This window comes from Ovis canadensis, chromosome 7 (assembly GCF_042477335.2).
Source record: "Ovis canadensis isolate MfBH-ARS-UI-01 breed Bighorn chromosome 7, ARS-UI_OviCan_v2, whole genome shotgun sequence".
In the NCBI taxonomy this organism is placed as follows: Eukaryota; Metazoa; Chordata; class Mammalia; order Artiodactyla; family Bovidae; genus Ovis; species Ovis canadensis.
The window spans coordinates 35,809,939-35,831,492 of record NC_091251.1 but is presented as its reverse complement, the minus strand read 5'-3'; the positions used below and the strand labels follow the sequence as shown (position 1 = coordinate 35,831,492).

At 40.5% G+C, this 21,554-nt stretch overlaps 1 gene segment (V, D, J or C); it reads left to right on the top strand.

Annotated features, from left to right (window-relative positions):
• The first annotated feature begins 8,541 nt into the window (after nt 1–8,541).
• LOC138443432 (M1-specific T cell receptor alpha chain-like) overlaps nt 8,542–21,554 on the top strand; it is a 1,249,782-nt gene continuing 1,236,769 nt past the window's right edge. The window contains 2 exon segments of the C gene segment in view: nt 8,542–8,718; nt 8,984–9,263. Coding sequence covers nt 8,673–8,718; nt 8,984–9,263 — 326 coding nt within the window.

Genomic DNA, 21,554 nt, shown 5'->3' with positions numbered 1-21,554 from the left:
GCTAGAATTATCAAGGAAATTATCAATATAATAAAAGAAAATATGAATTATACATATGAGAAAATCATATGCAGTGTGAAAATGGTAATTAAAAAATATTATTAATAAATTTATGCCACTGGGTAATACTATAGTAGTAGACTCACACAAGGAGAAAGCTGATTAATAAAATTGATCTGTTTCTAGGTAGAAGTATCAAGGGAAAAAGAGAAAAAGCATAAATTATGAATATAAAGACTGAAAAAGTAAACCATACTACAGATGCTAAAAGGATAATTAAAAAATCATTGGCAAGTTCATGTCACTGAGTAAGAGTATAGAAGTCAACCCATACAAGTGGGGAAAATTGATTTTTTTGACAAAGGTGAAAAAAACAATTCAACAGAGGACAGTTTTATTAGCAAATGATACTGGGACAAGTGGACATTAATATGCAAATAACTGGAACTTGGCCTAAATCTCACACCTTATACAACACATTGAATTCAGTCTCAAATGGATCATACATTCAAATGTAAAACTATAAATATTTTAGAAGAAACCATAAGAGAAAATCTTTATAATGTACAGTTAGGCAAAAAGATTTTTGACATGACACTAAAAGCACAATCCATTAAAAAAACTTAGATTTCATTAACATGAAAAACGATTGCTCTGTGAAAGTTATTATTAACAGAATGAAAAAGACAAACCACTGAATGGCAGGAAATGTTTGCAGACTATATTTCCATCAAAAGAGTGGTATTCAGAATACAATGGACTCCTAAACTCAGCAGGAAGAAAACAAACAATCCAGTTGAAAAATGAACTAAAGACTAACACATGCGCTTTACCAAAGAGGATATGTAGTAGGGATAAAAGCATATAAACAAGTATATGAGCAAATGTTCAACATCAATAGCCGTTAGGGAATGTAAATTAGAGACACAATGAGATAGCACTCCATGACTGTCAAAAAGGCTAAAACTAAAACTACTGACAATATCAAGTTCTGGCAACGGTGCAGAGAAATTGGATCACTCATGCATTGCTGGTGGGTGAATGGTACAGTCATTCTGGAATACGGTACATCACTTTCACACAAACTTTCACACAAACACTTTCCTTACAACTCAGCAATCACACTTGTGGTATTGATGCTTGAGAAATAAAAAAACTTATGTTCATACAAAAATCTGTAGATGAATATTCATGGTAGCTCTATTTGTGACGGCCCCAAACTGGAAACATCTTCACTGGGTAAACTGATGGATAAATAGACATATTATTTATAGATCTTCCTCAACTTATGATGGAGTTATGTTCTAATAAACCATTGTAAGTTGAAAATATCGTATTAAGGAGAAAAAAGCATTTACTACATCTAACCCTCCGAACATCTTATTTTAGCTTTATTATGCTCAACAGTTACATTAACTTACAGTTGGAAAAATCATCTAACACAAAGTTTATTTTATAGTAAAGTATAGAAAAATCTCATGTAATTTATTGACTGCTGAGCTAAGAGTAAAAAACAGAAAGGTTGTGTGGGTGCAGAAAGGTTGTTTATGCTCCTGATTCTGGGGCTGACTAGAAGCTCAGCTCACTCCCAGCATCACCTGAGAATATCAGGCTGCATGGTGCTAGCCCAGCAAAAGATCAGAATTCAAAGTGTGCTCTCAACTGAATGACTTTCTCACCACCATAAAGTCAATAAGCATAAGTCAAACCATCCTTAGTTGGGGAAAGTCTGTAGTGATTAAAAGGAACAGATTACTGAGACATGCAATCAGCTAGACTGATCTCAAGAGTGTTATGCTGAGTGGAAAAAAGTCTATCTCAGAAGGCTACTTGATGTATAACACTTATTGGATAGTATGGTTATGATCCATAATGATTCCATGCATAAGGTGTGATTCTACTTACATGACATTCTTAAAAGGAAAAATATAGAAATGAAAAGGAGATCAGTAGCTGTCAGGGTTGATCAGGGACTGCAGGGGTGAGAACGTGTGCAAAGGAACATTTTTTAGAGCGATGGGACAGTTCTGTATTGTGATTTCTGTGACAGTTACAAGAACCTACACATGTGATAAAGTCTCATGGACTTATGCATCAAAAAATGCCTGTAAAAACTGGTGAATCAGAGAAAGTTCTGAGTTTTGATAAAAATTTATCAGTATCAATTTCCTTATATTTATGTCTATAATTATTCTGTTAATATATATATTTCATTTTATCATGCTACTGCCTAGGCTGCTGTGGGCATCCATGGTCTCTTCTACTTAGTTATAAATAATTGCAAACCAGGGCATCGGCTGCCTGCCCGCACTCCGAGGTGAAATGAGACAGAGGAGTAGACATCTCAACTAAGTGCACACTTTTATTCCTGCATCCCTAGTTACCTTGTCCTAAAGTTAAAGGACTGGCACTGTTTTAGAGAACTTGTCTGTACTTTCCTTTCTACTTGTCTATTTACCTTTGACTATTTTATGTTAATTCTTCCATTAAAACAATGAAACCAGATGGAAGATTGACAGCTACATTCTACATGATCTGGTAACAGTATACAGAACTTCAGTCACCAGCTTCTGTGGTATTGACAGGTACCAAGTGTCTGCAGCCTGCAGGTACCAAGTTTGGCAGGAGTGCATTATAGCATTGTGTCACAGAAAGATCTGGCATGCTTCTATTGACTTTATTTTACAAAGAGAAAAATAATGAGCCACTAACGAGTGAGACTGAACTCTTTGGGCCAATGACATAGAAAACGTGACATGAGGACAACTCTAGGACACATGGTCTAAGAAGCATGATTCAACTTTGGGAGGCAGCAGGTCTGAATATCCTGATCCTTCTCAAAGTCTAATAAGTAAGACTCAACGTCAGCCTTACAGCTGGAAGGCTCCACAAAATACTTTTGTGCAGTCTGGGAACTCACAGTGCTTGAAGTAATGGGAAAAGCTGTACAAAAATGTTTTATTCCTGTTATAATTTCATAAAACATAGACAATGGAATACATTCCGAAAGTCAGAAGGACTGATCTGTTATTGTTTGATCTTGAAGTAACTTATTTACAGGAAAACCTAACTAGAGCTCTAGACCCAGTAAATAAGAGATATATTAAGTATTTGGAAAAGATTGCCTTTCATTAAAAAAGATGAAGTTCTATGAGCTTCTTAAAAGAGTCATCAGACACTGGATGGAGGAAAGTTGGCATAGGCTAAATGATGACCAGTAAATAGAGTATAAGAAGGGTTCATGGCATATACTAAATTATGCTCTAAATGGGCTGGTAAAGTTATTCTGCAGATCAATTACCAATGTATGTCAACTTGTTTATCCTTCAATTCTGCTCAACTCAAACCTTTTATGAGAATTGCTTTTTTCAGGTGCCTTTCAGATACTGCATAGGTCATTAGTGATCAGGTAATTCATGACCCGAGGGACAAGTAGACAAAATAAAGGTCTGTTGTGAGTCAGACTTTTTCTCATCTGTGCACAGACCACGTGGTCTACAAGCATGACAACTCCCACTTCCTGTTGGGGGAGTCACACAGGTATTGGGTACTATGTATTTGGGCTGGAAGGTACTCAAAGACATTGAACTCAGCTTGAGGCAGAACTGAGCACACTTGTGCAGGGGATTCCATGCCTCATGCCACTCTCCAGTCTGCTCTGGGTGTTCCTGGCCTTCACCTTCTCTGGTAAGGATGCTTGCAAACATGGGTGTGAGTGTTCAGGGTGAAAGGACTGCACACAGGCACGTGGTGATTCACAGGGACATGGGGAGGAAAGGAGGATCGGAGGAAAGCATATCTATTATGATTTCAATTTGGGTTTTCTTTGGGTCTCAAATTAGTCTAATGCCTACATTATTTTGTTCACTACTTCAGCTCAGTTTTCTGATTTTTTCCACAGGATCTGGTGTGGCCCAGGAAGTTACCCAAGACCAGCCATACATAACCAGTCAAATAGGGCAATCTGTCATTCTGAACTGTCGGTATGAAGTAAGTTGGAGTGGGTACATGCACTACCTTTTTTGGTATAAGCAGCTTCCCAGTGGAGAGATGACTTTCCTTATTCGTCAGGAATCTTCTGGCCCGAATGCAAGGAATGGCCGCTACTCTGTAAACTTTCAGAGAGCACAGAACTCCATCAGCCTCACCATTTCAGCCTTACAGCCGGAAGACTCCGCAATGTACTTCTGTGCAGTCTGGGAACTCACAGTGCTTAAAGTAATGAGAAAAGCTGTACAAAACCCCCAGAGCTTAATAAGAGAGAGACCCCCTGCTGCAGGACCCCAGCTGAAATGCACACCTGCAGACCTCAGACAAGAAATGGTGGTCCTGTGGTTGCTTCATCTGTGGTCTGGATCAGAAGATTTAATTTTAAACAAAAACTCCTTCCATGTCATTTGGAAACAGGTGTCCAGAGTAACTTTCTACTAATACTTTCTTGGTCTTGAATTTTTGACTTTATATTTTTTTAATTTAAATGTATTTATTTTAATTGGAGGCTAATTACTTTACAACATTGTATTGGTTCTGCCACACATCAACATGAATCCACCACGGGCGCACACGTGTTCCCCATCCTGAACCCCCCTCCCACCTCCCTCCCCGTACCATAGAACAATCATATGGAACATGCGTTGTCTAAAGTTGAATTCTTGCCCCATAATACGTCAAAGTGGCAGCTTCACCTAAAGACCCTCACATGGCAAACACGGGTCTGGTTATAGTTATCTGGAATCATCATGAAAACCATTCCCTAGTCCTTTCCTCTTAGACTTTGTGTCACTGAAGTTACAATCAGAAAAGTGGAACCACTAGTGGTGTCGAATAGGAGATCAGTTATTGAGATTAGAACTCAGGCAATTGCTAGAGCTGGAGGAGTCTGTACAAAGCTGCTATCTTTGTATCTGGTGCTGAGACTGAATTCACTGCTAGCCAGCAAGAGTAACATTTGAGGGAAAGATGGGTGTAGACAAAAGCATGGATGAACTGTGACTCATAAGGACATACTAGAACCCTGAGGATAATGGAACCCGCATAACACACCAAAGCTTGTCTCTGACCTCCTTTAGTGTCTCACAAGAACAAGTGACCTTGAGGAGAAGAGTGTCACCTGCTGTTATGCTGCATGCATACTTGGCCCAAGACGACAGAAGATTTGGAGGTCTGGTGGGAGGCGGAAGAGCTGTGTGTCACCAGTAAGATGACGTAGTGGATCAGCAGTAACATGTGTGAGTTGCCAGAGTGCCTGGAGCCCTGCACCAGCCAGCAGAATACAAAAATACGGCTACCTCCTGACAAGTGCCTTCCAAATCGATTTCTAGATAGTTAGGCTGGGGCAGCACAAAGTTACTGCAATAGCTTAACTATTCAATTGATTTGTTAACTAGGCATCCATCCATCCATCTTTTAACAACACAACTTTGTCATAAAGTCAACAGGAAAACTATTCTTCCTGCTGATATGATGTAATAATTCCTCATTCAACCAATATAAGTTAACTCCCTTCTGCAAAATTATACCAAGTTCATTTATCCATTTTTTGGGTGATGTTCTTTCCTCTTCTAGCTGAATCACACTCTTGCATTGAAACCTGTATCTTAATAACTGAGATACAATGAGATATAAGATTAACTTATATTAGCACATTGTATGTTACTACAGGCAAGAATATGAGACAAGGGATTTAAAAATAATTAATGTATGTGTAAATATATTCATATCAAAATGAAAAACATTAATAACTTTTTATTTTTTTGTTACTGAAAATGACCACATAATTGTCGCTGGTATTTATAACTACTTCCGTTACCCATTCCAAAACCTATTTGCTTATAGGAAGCACCTCCACTCACTGCTGTATTGAGTTCCTCCACAACAAGGTCCTTATTCAGGAGCAATGTTACGTGAAATGCCATAAAGATGAATAAAGAATTCTGCAAGTGGGCCATCGTGGTTTTGGCAGAAGTTTGCAAGGCATTGAAGAAGAATCCCAGGGTCTATTTAAGTGGAAATAATCTTGCCAATACCCACAGAAAAGTGATATATTGTATTCTGGGAAACATCATTTGAATGATACCTGTTTTCTTATCAGAAGCAATAGCAGTCACCAAAAGAAAGCAGTTCTACAGTTCTTAAAGAAAACAAACAAAACTTTTAATCTAGCTTCTTATGAACATGAAAATGTATTTTTAAAGAGTCTTTATTTTAAAAAAATAACTGCCAAGAGGATAGAAAGTCAATTCTAGACTTATGGTAGACCATATTTGCAATGCATATTTCTAAAAAAGAACTCAAGTGCAGGATATATGAAAAGCTCATAAAAGAAAAGAAGATAGTTAAACAGAATGGAGAAATTTTGGAGACCAATTTAGAAATATCATATCCAATAGCCAGTAAACATACAAAAATGACCTTGATTTTATTATTCATTAGGGAAATCAAAATAATACCTACCTCCTCTGGGTGTTCCTTTCGTGTCTTTTCTGCACCCTGAGAGTATCAGTGCATCAGTGTAGCTAGTAGATATAACCCTAAAAGTATAGAGAAGAGTAATGAGTCTCCAGGAGAATAAGTGATTAAATATCTTTCTAGAAACTCCCATCACTGACCTGATATGGAGGGGAAAAAGGAGTAGAAGGTTACAGACCTGGACATTGAAGGAAAGGTAGGTTTTACTAGAAAAAAGAAAGTTGGTATTTATTGTGCTTACTACATTTCAGGCAATGTAGGATGCATTTCAGATTCATTATCTAATTTAAATATCAAAACTATGATTTTATTGTTCCCAAGTTTTTAATCTGTGAGAAATGAGACATAACTTTTCTAACTGTGATGCTGCTAAGTCACTTCAGTCGTGTCCAACTCTGTGTGACCCCATAGACGGCAGTCCACCAGGCTCCCCTATTCCTGGGATTCTCCAGACAAGAACTCTGGAGTGGGTTGTCATTTCCTTCCTCAATGCATGAAAGTGAAAAGTGAAAGGGAAGTCACTCAGCTGTGTCTGACTCTTTACGACCCCATGGACTGCAGCCTACCAGGCTCCTCGGTCCATGGGATTTTCCAGGCAAGAGTACTGGAGTGGGGTACCACCATCTTCTCTGATATTTAAAGTCTAAACCACCCTAAAAACTACCCCTAAAATCATGCTTATGTAAAACCTGCCTGGAATAGATTAGATACAATGCATATAAACACATATATACCACTCTCTAGTATAAAATTTTTCAAAAAACATATGGACAATACAATAATTTATAAAGAACAGTTGTTTATATTAACACTGTAATAAAGCACAAACTCAGAAAAAAGTGATCAAGGGTATTACATCTCATGGATAAGGCAACTAATGTTGCCAACTACAGTATTTCAAAATTCTTTACAAAAGGAGATAGCCTAATAAATTTTAGTTCAGAGTTTGTGTTACTTTTTCTTCTTTTTCTTTTCATCTGCTTCCATTTTAAGCTTAACTTCTTCAGCTGTAATAAGCATCTCTAATTTTTATTGCCAGGCAGTGTGTAACATCTTAGAGGGCTCCTAAAGAGAAAGACTTGGACTATGGGGAAGCATTTGACCCCAGGGGGGCGGATGTCTTGATGGTGGTGACATTACCAGTTAAAACTGGAAGTTAAGGGAACCAGGAAAGAAGATGCCAAACCATAGATACAGTTGCCCCAGGATGAGTATATGAGGACATCATCCACTAACCAGTTAACAGTGCTGAATGCTTCATTGTTGTTCAGTTGCTCAGTCGTGCCCGACTCTGCGACCCCATGGACTGCAGAATGCCAGGCTTCACTGTCTTGCACTGTTTCCTGGAGTTTGCTCAAACTCATGTCCATTGAGTCGGTGATGCCATCCAACCATCTCGTCCTCTGTTGTCCCCTCCTCCTCCTGTCTTCAGTCTTTCCCAGCATCAGAGTCTTTTTCAGTGAGTTGGCTCTTTGCGTCAGGTGGCCAAAGCACTGGAGCTTCAGCTTCAGAATCAGTCTTTCCAATGAATATTCAGCTGAATGCTTTAGCAAGTTTCTTATGCAATAGTGTCCTAGGAAGAATAAGTGGCTACAGAGAAAGAAGAGATATTATTACTTAAACACTCTAAACATGTTTCTATATCAAGACCTGTGTCCCTTGCCTTTGCCTTCCCTACTGTGGCGCTATTACCCAGAACATCTACACGGTGTATCTCTGAACGTCCCTTACATCTCTACCCGAATGTTACCCCTTGGTGAATATGTCACCCCTTGGTGAATGCTTTATCTAAATGTTTCTATTTTCGCTGCTAGAGAATCAGGTTCCAACCCAGTGGATGCAGCAAGAATGAAAGCTGGAGCACTGACACCTGGTGTCCCACTCAAACACTTTGTGGGGGCTACACTAGCCTCCTTGCTCCCCTCAGTGATCCTGGGTCAAATTGTGCAGAAGCCCAGGCACCAATTTTAGATCCAGCCACACGGGGGCAGCATCCGCAAACCCGCCCTGCTTTTTAAGATGCGTGAGTGAAATAGGGGTAAGTCTGATTGGCTGTCTCAAAGGGCAGTCACTCCTTTCTTTTTTCTTTGCAAAAGGCCGTGTAGACCACAGAAACGTGTGTGGGGCTGCAAAAGCTTGTACAAGGGAAACCCTTTAGGAGCAGGCAGATTCAGCAACTCTTCCTGACGAGGGAGAAGAGGGAAATGCTGCTCATAGCACCAGTGTTGATCTTATGGATGCAAATACCACGTGAGTTTGGGGTTTCCCTGATTGCTTCCAGAGAATCCTGCACAGTGGAATATGATCTGCAGGAAACTGTAGAAGTGAGATTTTCTGATAGAGAGGAGGATGTTGAGACAAACTCAGAAACTAAAAAGTGGAAAGACGGAGGGAGTTGGGCAGGGAGACATGGAAAGGAGAAAAATACACAAGAAGAATGAGAGAGACCGTTGGGGCTGAGAGGATAGACATCTGATTAGACCTTCTCTGATACTTCTCACCGTTTTCTCAACAGAAGTGAACGCACAACAGATAAGTCAAATTCCTCAATTCTTGCTTCTACAAGAAGGAGAGAACTTCACCACGTACTGCAATTCCTCAAGCACTTTTTACAGTTTACAGTGGTATAAGCAGAGCCCGGGGGGAAGTCCTGTCCTCTTGATGATTCTAGCTAAGGGTGGAGAAGTGAAGACGGAGCAGAGACTGACAGGTCGGCTTGGAGAGACCAGAAAGCACGGCTCCCTGCACCTCGCGGCTGCCCAGCTCTCAGATGCAGGAACCTACTTCTGTGCAGGGCACAGCGCTCTGGAAGCACCTGCTGTCTGTCCCCAAACCTCACTGTGGGCTCCAGGGGTCGCTCCTCTTCATCTCTCCTCAGGGCAGGGGCCAGAGAAAACTGAAGTCACGATATCTATGAAGAAATTGAGTTTTTAATTTAAAAAAATCCCTGGACTCAGACAGTGTTACTAGATAATTCTACCAATCTTTTGAAGTATTAGCATGAATTATGCACTATTTCTTCCAGAAAAAAAAAGAAGAAAAGAATCCCTCACTCATTTTATGAAGCTAGTGTTACCCTGAAATTAAAATCAGACAAAGATTATAACAGAGAACTGCAAAGAAACATATTTCATGAATATAGACATGAAGTTTCTTAAAAATATTAGCAAGTAAAATTCATCTATATAAAAAGAGTAATATACCAAGCACAAATGGATATTTTCAAGGATGCAAATGACTTCAAATTGAAAATCAGTTGATGAAATTCACCATATTAACAGGATAAAAAAGAAAAATTACATCATATTAATCTATGTAGAATAAACTTTTGCCAAAATTCAACAGTCAACTATGGTGAAGACTTTGAGAAACATGGGCATAGTGGGGAAGTTCCTCCATAGCTAGCAGTATGCTTACTAAGAAAGGACTGTATATGTTTCCCTAAGACTGGGAACAAGGCACGCACATCACTCTCATCTCTCTCCTTCAGCACAGAGCTAGATGTCAGAGCCAGTGCAATACAGAAGGCAGATGTAAAGAGAGTCTTGGACCAGAAGAGAAGTGAAACTGCCAGGCAATATGATTATCTATATAGAAAATCTCAAAGAACACACCCCCCAAAACTCTCAGACCTATTGAGTTCAGCAACACCATAGGAAATCAGATAAATGTATGTAATCAACTGTATTTCTATATATTAGCGATGGATACGTAGACCTCGAAATTAGAAGTATAACACCATTTACAATGACTTGAAAAAAGACCCTGAGTGGTCTTTTTTGTACAGAAAACATGTATAGAAATTTTAAGCTGAAAACTACAAAACACTGAAGAAAGAAATTAAAGAAGACAGATGACGAGACACCATGAGTTTGCAAACTGGAAATTTCAAAGCAGTAAACATGACACGTCTATCCAGATTTATATACACATGTTATAAAACTCCTGTTAAAATCCGTCAGGATTAAAAAAAAAAAACAAATACAGGCAAGATTATTCTAAAATTTATATGAACAGGGAGAGACTCTGGAATACTTTTTAAAATCTTAAAGAAATAAGTCAGAACAATCGGTCAATCTGATTTCAGGCTAGAGTCATCGAGGTTATTTGGTACTGGTGCAGGGATAAACACACAGTTCAGTGGAAATGAACAGAGAACCCATAAATAGATCTGCACAAATATACCCAACTGACCTTTCCTGGCAAAATGCCAAATAAATTCGATAGAAGAAGGATAACCCTTTCAACAGATAGTGTTGGAGAAAGTTGAAATCCATTGGCAGGAAAAATTAACCTTGATTCAGGTCTCACACTTCATACATAGATTCTTTAAAATGGATCACAGACTTAAATGTAAAATGTTAAATTATAAAAAATTTTAGGAAAAAATACAGGACGAAAGTTTGATGTGTGTATGGGCCAAGAGCCTTTGTACTTGACAACAAAACAACAGTCTATAAAAATTTTTTTTAAATGACAAACTAGACTTCAAAATTAAGATCTTTTGCCCTACAAAGCAACTGTAAGAGCATGGAAAGATAAGCTCCCAACTGTGAAAAACTATTATTTGGAAACCATATATTCCACAAGGAAGTAGTATCTAGAATATATAAATAACTCTGAAAGCTAAACAGTATTTAAATAAGGCAAACATTTCACTTAGATCATGGGCAAAGAGCTATTTCATGAAAGAAGTATACAGATAGCAAATAAGCATATAAAAATATATTCAACATCATAAATCATTGGAGAAATACAATTAAAACCACAATAAGATATCACTGAGAGCACAGTCTAGTTTGTGTGGTAGCAGCACAAGGTGGGGGCTTCCCAGGTAGCTGAGACGGTTCTGCCTGCAGTGTGGGAGACTTGAGTTAGATCCTGGGTCTGGAAGATCCTCTGGAGAAGGGAATGACAAGCCACTCCAGTATTCTTACCTGGAGGATTCCATGAACAGAGGAGCCTGGCAAACTAGAGTCCACGAGGTTGCAAAGAGTTGGACAAAATTGAGTGACTCAGGGAGGAGGGAAGGAGCACAAGGTGGATTTAACTTACATTTGTTGATGAGTAATGGTGTTGACATCCCCTCAATCATCGAAAAAGCAAGAGAGTTTCAGAAAAACATCTATTTCTGCTTTATTGACTATGCCAAAGCCTTTGACTGTGTGACATGAAGTCGCTCAGTCGTGTCCGACTCTTTGCGACCTCGTGGACTGTAGCCCAACAGACTCCTCTGTCCATGAGATTTTCCAGGCAATATTACTGGAGTGGATTGCCATTTTCATAAACTGTGGAAAATTCTGAAAGAGATGGGAATACCAGACCACCTAACCTGCCTCTTGAGAAACCTATATGCAGGTCAGGAAGAAACAGTTAGAACTGGACATGGAACAACAGATTGGTTCCAAATAGGAAAAGGAGTACGTCAAGGCTGTATATTGTCACCCTGCTTATTTAACTTATCTGCAGAGTACATCATGAGAAACACTGGGCTGGAGGAAGCACAACTGGAATCAAGATTGCCGGCAGAAATATCAATAACCTCAGATATTCAGATGACACTGCCCTTATGGCAAAAAGTGAAGAGGAACTAAAAAGACTCTTGATGAAAGTGAAAGAGGAGAGTGAAAAAGTTGGCTTAAAGCTCAACATTCAGAAAATGAAGATCATGGCATCTGGTCCCATCACTTCATGGGAAATAGATGGGGAAACAGTGGAAACAGTGTCAGACTTTATTTTTCTGGGCTCCCAAATCACTGCAGATGGTGATTGCAGCCATGAAATGAAAAGACGCTTACTCCTTGGAAGGAAAGTCATGACCAACCTAGATAGCACATTCAAAAGCAGAGACATTACTTTGCCAACAAAGGTCCGTCTAGTCAAGGCTATGGTTTTTCCAGTTGTCATTTATGGATGTGAGAGTTGGACTGTGAACAAAACTGACTGCAGAAGAATTGATGCTTTTGAACTTTGATGTTGGAGAAGACTCTTGAGAGTCCCTTGAACTGCAAGGAGGTCCAACCAGTCCATCCTAAAGGAGATCAGTCCTAGGTGTCCTTGGAAAGACTGATGCTAAAGCTGAAACTCCAATATTTTGGCCACCTCATGCAAAGAGTTGACTCATTGGAAAAGACCCTGATGCTGGGAGGGATTGGGGACAGGAGGAGAAGGGGACGACAGAAGATGAGATGGCTGGATGGCATCACCGACTCGATGGACATGAGTTTGAGTGAACTCTGGGAGTTGGTGATGGACAGGGAGGCCTGGCGTGTTGTGATTCATGGGGTCGCAAAGAGTCGAACATGACTGAGTGACTGAACTGAACTGAACTGAATGGTGTTGAACACATTTTCCTAAGCTTAATCGCCATTTGGGTGATTTCTTTGAGAAATATCGCTTTGCTTATGTATTTTTAGGTTGTAGATTATTTTTTTTAATCATTTTAAAATGTATAGGCATGTTTGTTATTCTGTATTCAAGTTGCTTATCAGATACGTGCATGCATACGTGCTCAGTCCATTTCAGTCATATCCTACTCTTTGCCACGCTATGGACTGTAGCCTGCCAGGCTTCTGTGTCCAGGGGGATTCTCCAGGCAAGAATACTGGAGTGGGTTGCCATGCCCTCCTCCAGGGTATCTTCCCAAGACAGGGTTGAACCCATGTTTCCTGCATCTCCTGAATTTCAGGCATATTCTTTACCCACTAAGCCACCTGGGAAGCCCTTATCAGATATACATAACACAGATATTTTAACCCAGTCTATAACTTGTGTTTTCATTCTCTAGGTGGTGTGTTTGGGAAACAGATATATTTAATTTTGAAAGAGTGAAATTTAATATTTTTCCTTTTCTGATTGGGTTTGTATGTGTGCTTTTGAAGGAATCTAAGCTGTCAAACTTATAAAGAAATTCTCTTGTATTTTTAGGAAGTTTTATAGTTTCATTGATCACGTTTAGATCTTGTATCCACCTAGAGTTAATTTTTTTTATGTTATGAGGAAGGAGTCAAGGTACTTTCAAAAGATGCAAATGGCCAGTTGCCAGAAATGCAATTAAAACCACAATAAGATATCACTACGAGCACATTCTAGTGTTTGTGTGGTAGCAGCACAAGTGGGGGCTTCCCAGGTGGCTGAGACAGTAAAGAGTCCGCCTGCAATGTAGGAGAACTGGGTTCAATCCCTGGGTCAGGAAGATCCCTTGGAGAAGGGGATGGAAACCCACTCCAGTATTCTTGCCGGGAAAATCACATGGACAGAGGAGGCTGACGAGCTACAGTTCATAGCATCACAAAGAATCAGACATGACTAGCTCTTATCCCAGAAAGACCATCTTTTTCCCCATAGAACTGCATAGACCCCTTTGGAGAAAATCAATTGGTGATATATACATATGAACCTATTTTTTGATTTGATCCTGCTTGCTCATCTTTATTTTATTCTCTTTCCAACAGAACATTCTGTCCTAATTACTGGGGCTTCATATACATTTTGACATCTGGAAATGCAATTCAAACTTTCTTCTTTTTCAAGGTTTATTTTAGGTCTTTGAATTTCCACCAAACTTATAGAATTAGCTTCTCAACGTGTACCAAAAAACATTGCTAGTAGTTAGGCTGGGCTTGTGTTGAATTTATGGATTCATTTGGGACAATTTACATCTTGACATATGGAGTCTTATGTTATTCCCTTTTATGTAGATACTGTCTTTTTTTTTTTTTTTGGTAGAGGACTGTATGCTGCTGCTGCTAAGTCGCTTCAGTCGTGTCCGACTCTGTGTGACCCCATAGATGGCAGCCCACCAGGCTCCGCCGTCCCTGGGATTCTCCAGGCAAGAACACTGGAGTGGGTTGTCATTTCCTTCTCCAATGCATGAAAGTGAAAAGTGAAGTTACTCAGTCATGTCCAAATCTTAGCAACCCCACAGACTGCAGCCCACTAGGCTCCTCCATCTATGGGATTTTCCAGGCAAGAGTACTGGAGTGGGGTGCCATTGCCTTCTCCAAGAGGACTGTGTGCTGCTGCTGCTGCTGTTGCTAAGTCACTTCAGTCGTGTCCGACTCTGTGCGACCCCATAGATGGCAGCCCACCAGGCTCCCCCATCCCTGGAATTCTCCAGGCAAGAACACTGGAGTGGGTTGCCATTTCCTTCTCCAATGAATGAAAGTGAAAAGTCAAAGTGAAGTCAGTCAGTCGTGTCTGACCCTCAGCGACTCCGTGGACTGCAGCCTACCAGGCTCCTCCGTCCATGGGATTTTCCAGGCAAGAGTACTGGAGTGGGGTGCCAGACGGTATACCTTGTGTTAAATTAATTCCCATGTATTTAATAAATGAAATTTAAATTTCACTTTATAATGATTTCATTAGTATCTAGAAATAAAATTTATATTTGTGTTTAGTGACTGTATCGGAGAAGACAACAAAAGATTATATTATAGTGCTCTAGTGCTCAGTTGTGTCTAACTTTTTGAGACCTCATGAACTGCTGTAGACTGCCAGGCTGCTCTGTCCATGGCATTGCTCAGGCAAGAATACTGGAGTGCATTGCCATTTCCTCCTCCAGGGGATCTTCCCGACTCAGAGGCTAAACCTGCATCTCCTGCATCTTCTCCACTGGCAGGCAGACTCTACCACTGAGCCATGCTGCTGCTGCTGCTGCTGCTGCTGCTAAGTTGCTTCAGTTGTGTCCAACTCTGTGTGACCCCATAGACGGCAGCCCACCAGGCTCCTCTGTCCCTGGGATTCTCCAGGCAAGAACACTGGAGTGGGGTGCCATTGCCTTCTCCGACCATTGAGCCATGCCAGTGGACTTTTGGCCTGGGTTTACTTCTGCAGTTAATTGACTCAGTCACTGGAGGGGGCTGCTTCAACTGAAAACAGCTGTCTTTTCTGGGAGAAGGAAAGGGAAACGTGTTTTCCATTGATGTGCCAAAGAAAAAGGAAAAATGACATAGTTCCATTCTCTCTCTCTCTTCTTTGAATGTTTAAATATTCGTTTTCATGTTAAAAAGAAGTTACCCTGTGGTTAGAATACCTTTACGCTGAACTACAAAATCACTTTTATTTCTGAAAGAGTTCCAGAAAAAAAAAAAGAAAAAAGTAAGGAAGAGTAAGATCAAAATGTTCTGGTAGATTCCATCCACAGTCCCAACAGAAGCCATTCCCTCTAAAGGCTGCATCTCTAATTCAGGGCATTTCGTGATATTAGCTTCTGATGTTTCCCACCATCAATTTAGACATTTCTGAGCAGGCTGTCTCTACATTTAGCATGGGGATGACCCACAGAGATGTTATGGGGAGGGAGGCGGGAGGGGGGTTCATGATTGGGAACGCATGTAAGAATTAAAGATTTTATGTAGAGGAGAGTACAATGCCTGTGTACACATCACACCTGGACATATTCATATGTGACGATTGTGTGGGAACATGTCTGGAAGGATGCCTGCTATGATGTTAATAAAGATTGTAGTTGGAGATGGAAAAAAAAAAGAATTAAAGATTTTAAAATTAAAAAAAATAAAAAACTAAAAAAAAAGTTAAAAAGAAAATAAAAGCTACGGCTTTGCATGCTTTTATTTGAAATAGTATTTATTCCAACACACCTTTCAGTGTTTTAGTATATTGCCTATATTACATACAAAAAATATCTGCTATCCATATTTGAGCATAACTTTTCCACCACCCATAATGTTTCTTTACATAACAGGTGACACGTGATATATTACACATAATACAGTTTTGAGGGAGGAGATGGTTGTTGGGTTTATAGACCACCTATCTTGCCATTTGCAGAGACTAGAATGGAGAACTGAGGCTGTTTTTGAGTTGATGAGAGTAGAAAGGTGATGAAGGAAGGATTCAGATGGAACCACCCTCTGTGGTCAATGGAGCTGGAATGAGTGATCTTCCCTGACAGAGACTTTACCATGGTCCCAACATCCCAACATTGGGAAGATGTTATTCTCTTTTGACAGCTTGTAGTTTATAATCCCTGGCTGAGTGTCTGTGGTCAAGGACTCTGGGCATCTTAGCCGAACAACCTAAGCCCTTTCCATGTACCTTCCTGAACACTACTTTCTCTGTTTCCCTCCTCTGATTATCTTTTCCCTTCCCTATTACTTATGCTTTTATCCCTTCCCCTGACTTTTTCTACCACTTACATCCACCCTACACACCACCCCGACTTTGTTTGCATTCTTTCCTGTCTTTTCTCTCTGCTTCAGCATCCTTGGTGCACAGCACCTACAAGCAAGGGCATAGAGAACATGAGGATTAAAATCGCTCTTCAAGAAGAATGAGGTGAACACCATCTGAGTCATCAGTTACTATGTCAAGAACAGATGCATTGAGAAATGTTTACCTAGATGGTGGTAGACACATGATTCCAAGGACCTTTACAGGAGCCCAGAACTCCAGGTTGTACAGCTTTAGTCTCAGCATTATTAATATTTTCTGTCCTCCAGAGAACATCACTGCCTGCTCTGGCGTTTCACATACATTTTCTGGAATGTGGATGGAAATTTTCATCTCCTTACAACACAGAGCTTAGTACAGTTTTCTGGTATTAATTAATGTTTTCCATAAGCTTCATAGAACACCAGCCAATTTCTTTAAAGAACCAAATGATAAAACAATGGCTCTGGATAGACATATCATTGTGATTGGTGTTCCTTTTACAGAGCCAGACTTTAAACGTCACAGAGGGTGTCAAGGAGCTGCTTGATCATTGGCTGACAGATCCTGACAAGAACACACTGATGCCTGCTCTGGTTCCAAGTCTCCACCAGCAGCAGTTCTTTCTGTTTTGTGGAAACAAACTTAGGAGCAGACACAAGCCTGAGCTCTGAGCCCATGACCCTGGTTTGTCCTTGAAGTATGAGGCTGGTGACTGTAGTGACCGTGTTTCTGACCTTGGGTAAGTGTTCTTTGTCTGCAAGGGATGACTTGAGGTCAAAGGGCCATGAAGTGTTATTTGCTCTCCACTCTCCCTGAGCTCTATTTAGCATTGTAACAATGGAATTGAGAACCGATCTATGCATTTGCTAGGGAGCACAAACTCCTATATGACAGGTTAAATTGTAGCCACGATCCTAGAAGAGCACTTAGCAGTAACCAGTTTGTAAGAAATCCCTGGGTTTACTGAGCAAAGGACCCATGAGATAAAGGCTATAGAGTCTCAGATTCTTGCCATGTGTCTTTGGTCTCTATATAAACATCAGTGATATTTTGCAGGACATAGATAAAAACACTGGGATGGGGGTAGGTCCAGACAGTTATGGGAATGTTGTACGCTTGATCCACAGAATTACACTGATTTGTGGTCAGGGGCTAATTTTATTTTCTTCACCCTTTAGGGACTATGATTGATACTAAGACAACCCAGCCCAGCTCCGTGGATTGTGCTGAAGGAGAAAATGTAAATCTGCCTTGTAACCACTCTACCATTGGTGGAGATGACTATATACATTGGTATCGGCAAAATCCCAATCAGAGTCCACAGTATGTCATTCATGGCTTTCGAGGCACAGTGAACAGCAGCATGGCCTCTCTGCACATAGCTTCAGACAGAAAGTCCAGCACCTTGGTCCTGCCCCAGGTCACCCTGAGAGACGCCGCTGTGTACTACTGCGTCCTGAGAGAGGCACACTGGGACAGACAGGGCTGCACCTGTGCAGCATCTCTGGTGGGAAGAAGAGGGGACACAGCGGGGAGAGCAGTCACGAGAGCAAATGTAGAGTCATCTAGAAGGAGAGTCAGAGAGCAGTAAGAGATGAGGAAAATGAAGGGAAGGAGAAGGGAGGAAGGTGGATAAAGAAAAGAAGAGAAAGAGGACAAGGAAGAAGCAGCTAGTTTACTGATGTAGCTGAGAAGAATTTTGAGGAACGTCAGAATCATAATTTTAGCATAGTAGTAAAGAGGTGTTAATAACTTGTTATGGCTCCTCCTCATGTCAATAAAATGTTGGTTTTAGTGTGCTAGTCCCAACATAAGAAGTGGGAAACATACAAATAATTCTCCTTGTACCAAAGGCTTCTTTCCTTTGGATCCAGGGCCAAGTCTGGACTCGGATGTGTTATAGTTGTTCCACCTACCAGAAACAAACTACTCTTTCTCTGAGAAAAATCTGAAATGTTATTGTTGCTAGTCTAGGACATTCATATTTCCCATGAAGAAGTTTTTTGAAAGAAACAAAAATTAAGTGAATAATAATTTTGCACTTTCTAGGCAAGTCTGGAAACCCTGCTTCTATAAAGAATTTTCATCATTTTTGATAGTCCCTAAGCAGCACATGGGGCTTCCCCTTTGGCTCAGCAGTAAAGAACCTGCCTGCTGCAGAAGCTGCAGGAGAGAGACAAGGGTTCGATCCCAGGGTTGGGAAGATTCCCTGGAGGAGGGCACGGCAACCCACTCCGGTGTTCTTGCCTGGGGAATCCCATGGACACAAGAGCCTGGCAGACTACAGACCCTAGAGTTGCAAAGAGTTGGACATGACTGAAGAGACTTACAATGTAGGTATGCAAGTACCACGTGGGGCTTACCCTGGTGGCTCAGTGGTAAAGAATCTGCCTGCCAATGAAGGGGACACAGATTCAACCCCAGGCTGGAGAACTAAGATCCCACATGCCTTGGAGAAATTAGGCTTACGTGTTGCTACTACTGAAGCATCCTTGAACTGTCCATCTGAATGTTAGTGTCTGCAGATCACTTCACTTTCACTGCAGTGAAAATATATAGGTCCTCATCTTCCATCCCTTTTATCCCTAAATCTACTGACAGAGAATTGATATTATTTACAGAGTCTGAGATAAGAGCACAAACTAAAATTATCTTCATATGGTTTCAAAAATACTTATTTTTCTCTAATATAGCTTACTAAAATTAACAAGCAGAATACAAAACTAGTAATCAACAGTTTAAAAAATGTATTTACAATAGAAATTTTATTTAAAATAATTTATTTTAAAATTAAAAATATAGATGTTTTAATAAAAATAAAACTATTACAATTCAATTTTCAATCCCCAGCTCGTGGTTAAGATAACTAATATTGCTCTTTATGCAGCCCTAGTCTAAAATAAATATATATAACTTTTAAAGTAATCAGTACCATTTTTACAGAATCCATATATATGCATTAATATGTGATATTTGTTTTTCTCTTTCTGACTTACTTCACTTTGTTTAACAGGCTCTAGTTTCATCCACCTCTCTAGAACTGTCTCAGATGTGTTTTTATATGGCCGAGTACTATTCCATTGTATATAGGTACCACAACTTCTTTATCTGTTCATCTGTTGATGGACCCTATTTGCAGGAAAAAATAGAGATGCAGACATAGAGAACAGACTTTGGCCACAGTAGGGGAAGGAGAGGGTGGGATTAATTGAGAATAGCATTGAAACATACATTACAATATGCAAAAGAGGTAGCTAGTGGGAAGTTGCTGTATGATGCAGGGAGCTCAACACGGAGCTCTGTGACAACCTAGAGGGGTGGGGGGAAGTTTCAAAGGGAGGGGACATACGTATACTTCTGGCTGATTCACATCATTGTATGGCAGAAGCCAACACAACATTGTAAAGCAATTATCCTTGAATTAAAAATGTTAAAAAATAAATTAAAAAATACCGTTTAATACAGCAAAGTGTTCCAGCTAATAGGAGCAACTTCTGATACTGTGCTGATTCATGAGCACCCTTTAGAACCACAGGTGAGAGCATTAGAGAAGCAAAAGCTGCACCCTCAGCATTCTGGGAAAAAGCATTTCATTATGGAAGAATCTACCATCCATGCCGTGTGAGAGGAAGATGGGCCTATACAGTTAATTCTTGCTTTCTTTTCCCTAAAATTCCCCCCAATTCCAAATCAGAGTCTGCCTTCTCCTAAATGTTCTCAGAAAGTATCCCTTAAGTCATATAATAATGATCTTTCTATTTCCCACTCTCCCCCTGGCCAGCACGTTCTGAGTGGGTTGCGGTGGGGGGCGGGGCGTCCTGTCAGTGTCCCCTGAGCAGGATTTGCTGGGTGAGCTGATTGGCTGCGGGAGCAGGAACGACTTACGACACTCACTCCCTCAGGCTTTAGTTTAGTGTCTTGCAGTGAAAATGTCCCAATAAGAGGAAGCATCATGAAGAGGCTAGCAGGCGCTGTGCTGGGGCTTTTGTTTGCCCAGGTTTGCTGTGAGTTGGGGCTGCCCCACAGGGAATCTGAAGGAATGAGGAGGTGCTGCTCTATTGTTGAGGGAGGGAGAGGAGCTGACAAGTCCTGCAGACTTTTTATCCTTCTCATCATCTATGGGGATGGGGAGGGCACTTTCAGGGTTTAGTAGGAGTTACAGTGACCCTCACCAGTGACTGTTTCTCTTTCCTCAACAGGTGTGCGAGGGGTGGATGTGGAGCAGAGTCCCCCAGCCCTGAGTCTCCAGGAGGGAGCCAGCTACAGGCTTCGGTGTAATTTTTCCACTTCCCCACAGAGTGTGAACTGGTATCTTCAGAACTCTGGGGCCCACCTCATACAGCTGTTTTACATTCCTTCAGGGACAAAGCAGGATGGAAGATTAAAGGCCACCACAGTCCCTGCAGAGCGCCACAGCTCACTGCACATTTCTTCTTCACAGACCACAGACTCGGGCACTTACTTCTGTGCTGCGCAGCACAGCGCTCCCCAGGCACCTGCAGCCTGTACTCAAACCTGCAGCTGAGGCTCCAGCCACACCCTGCTGTGTAGATGAAACACATACATACAAACACACACGCATCAGCGTGTGCATAACAATCTTAACATATTTAATAAAACTGAAATATACAGAATTTATTCTTTGACCAAGATGGAAATGATATAGAAAATCAAGTGCAAAGAGATGTCTCTAGAAACTCCAAAATATTTGGGTTACATGCACTAACTTTAAAATAACTCTAGGTTAAAGAAACAATTACAATGGTTAGTAGAAAATATTTTGAAAGTAAATATTGTGAGAGCACATTATATAAATATGCATGAGATGGAGCTCAAATAATACATAGAAGGAAATTTATCTTTTTAAGTACTTATATTACTAAAGAAAGATGTTGAAAACTGTTATGAAG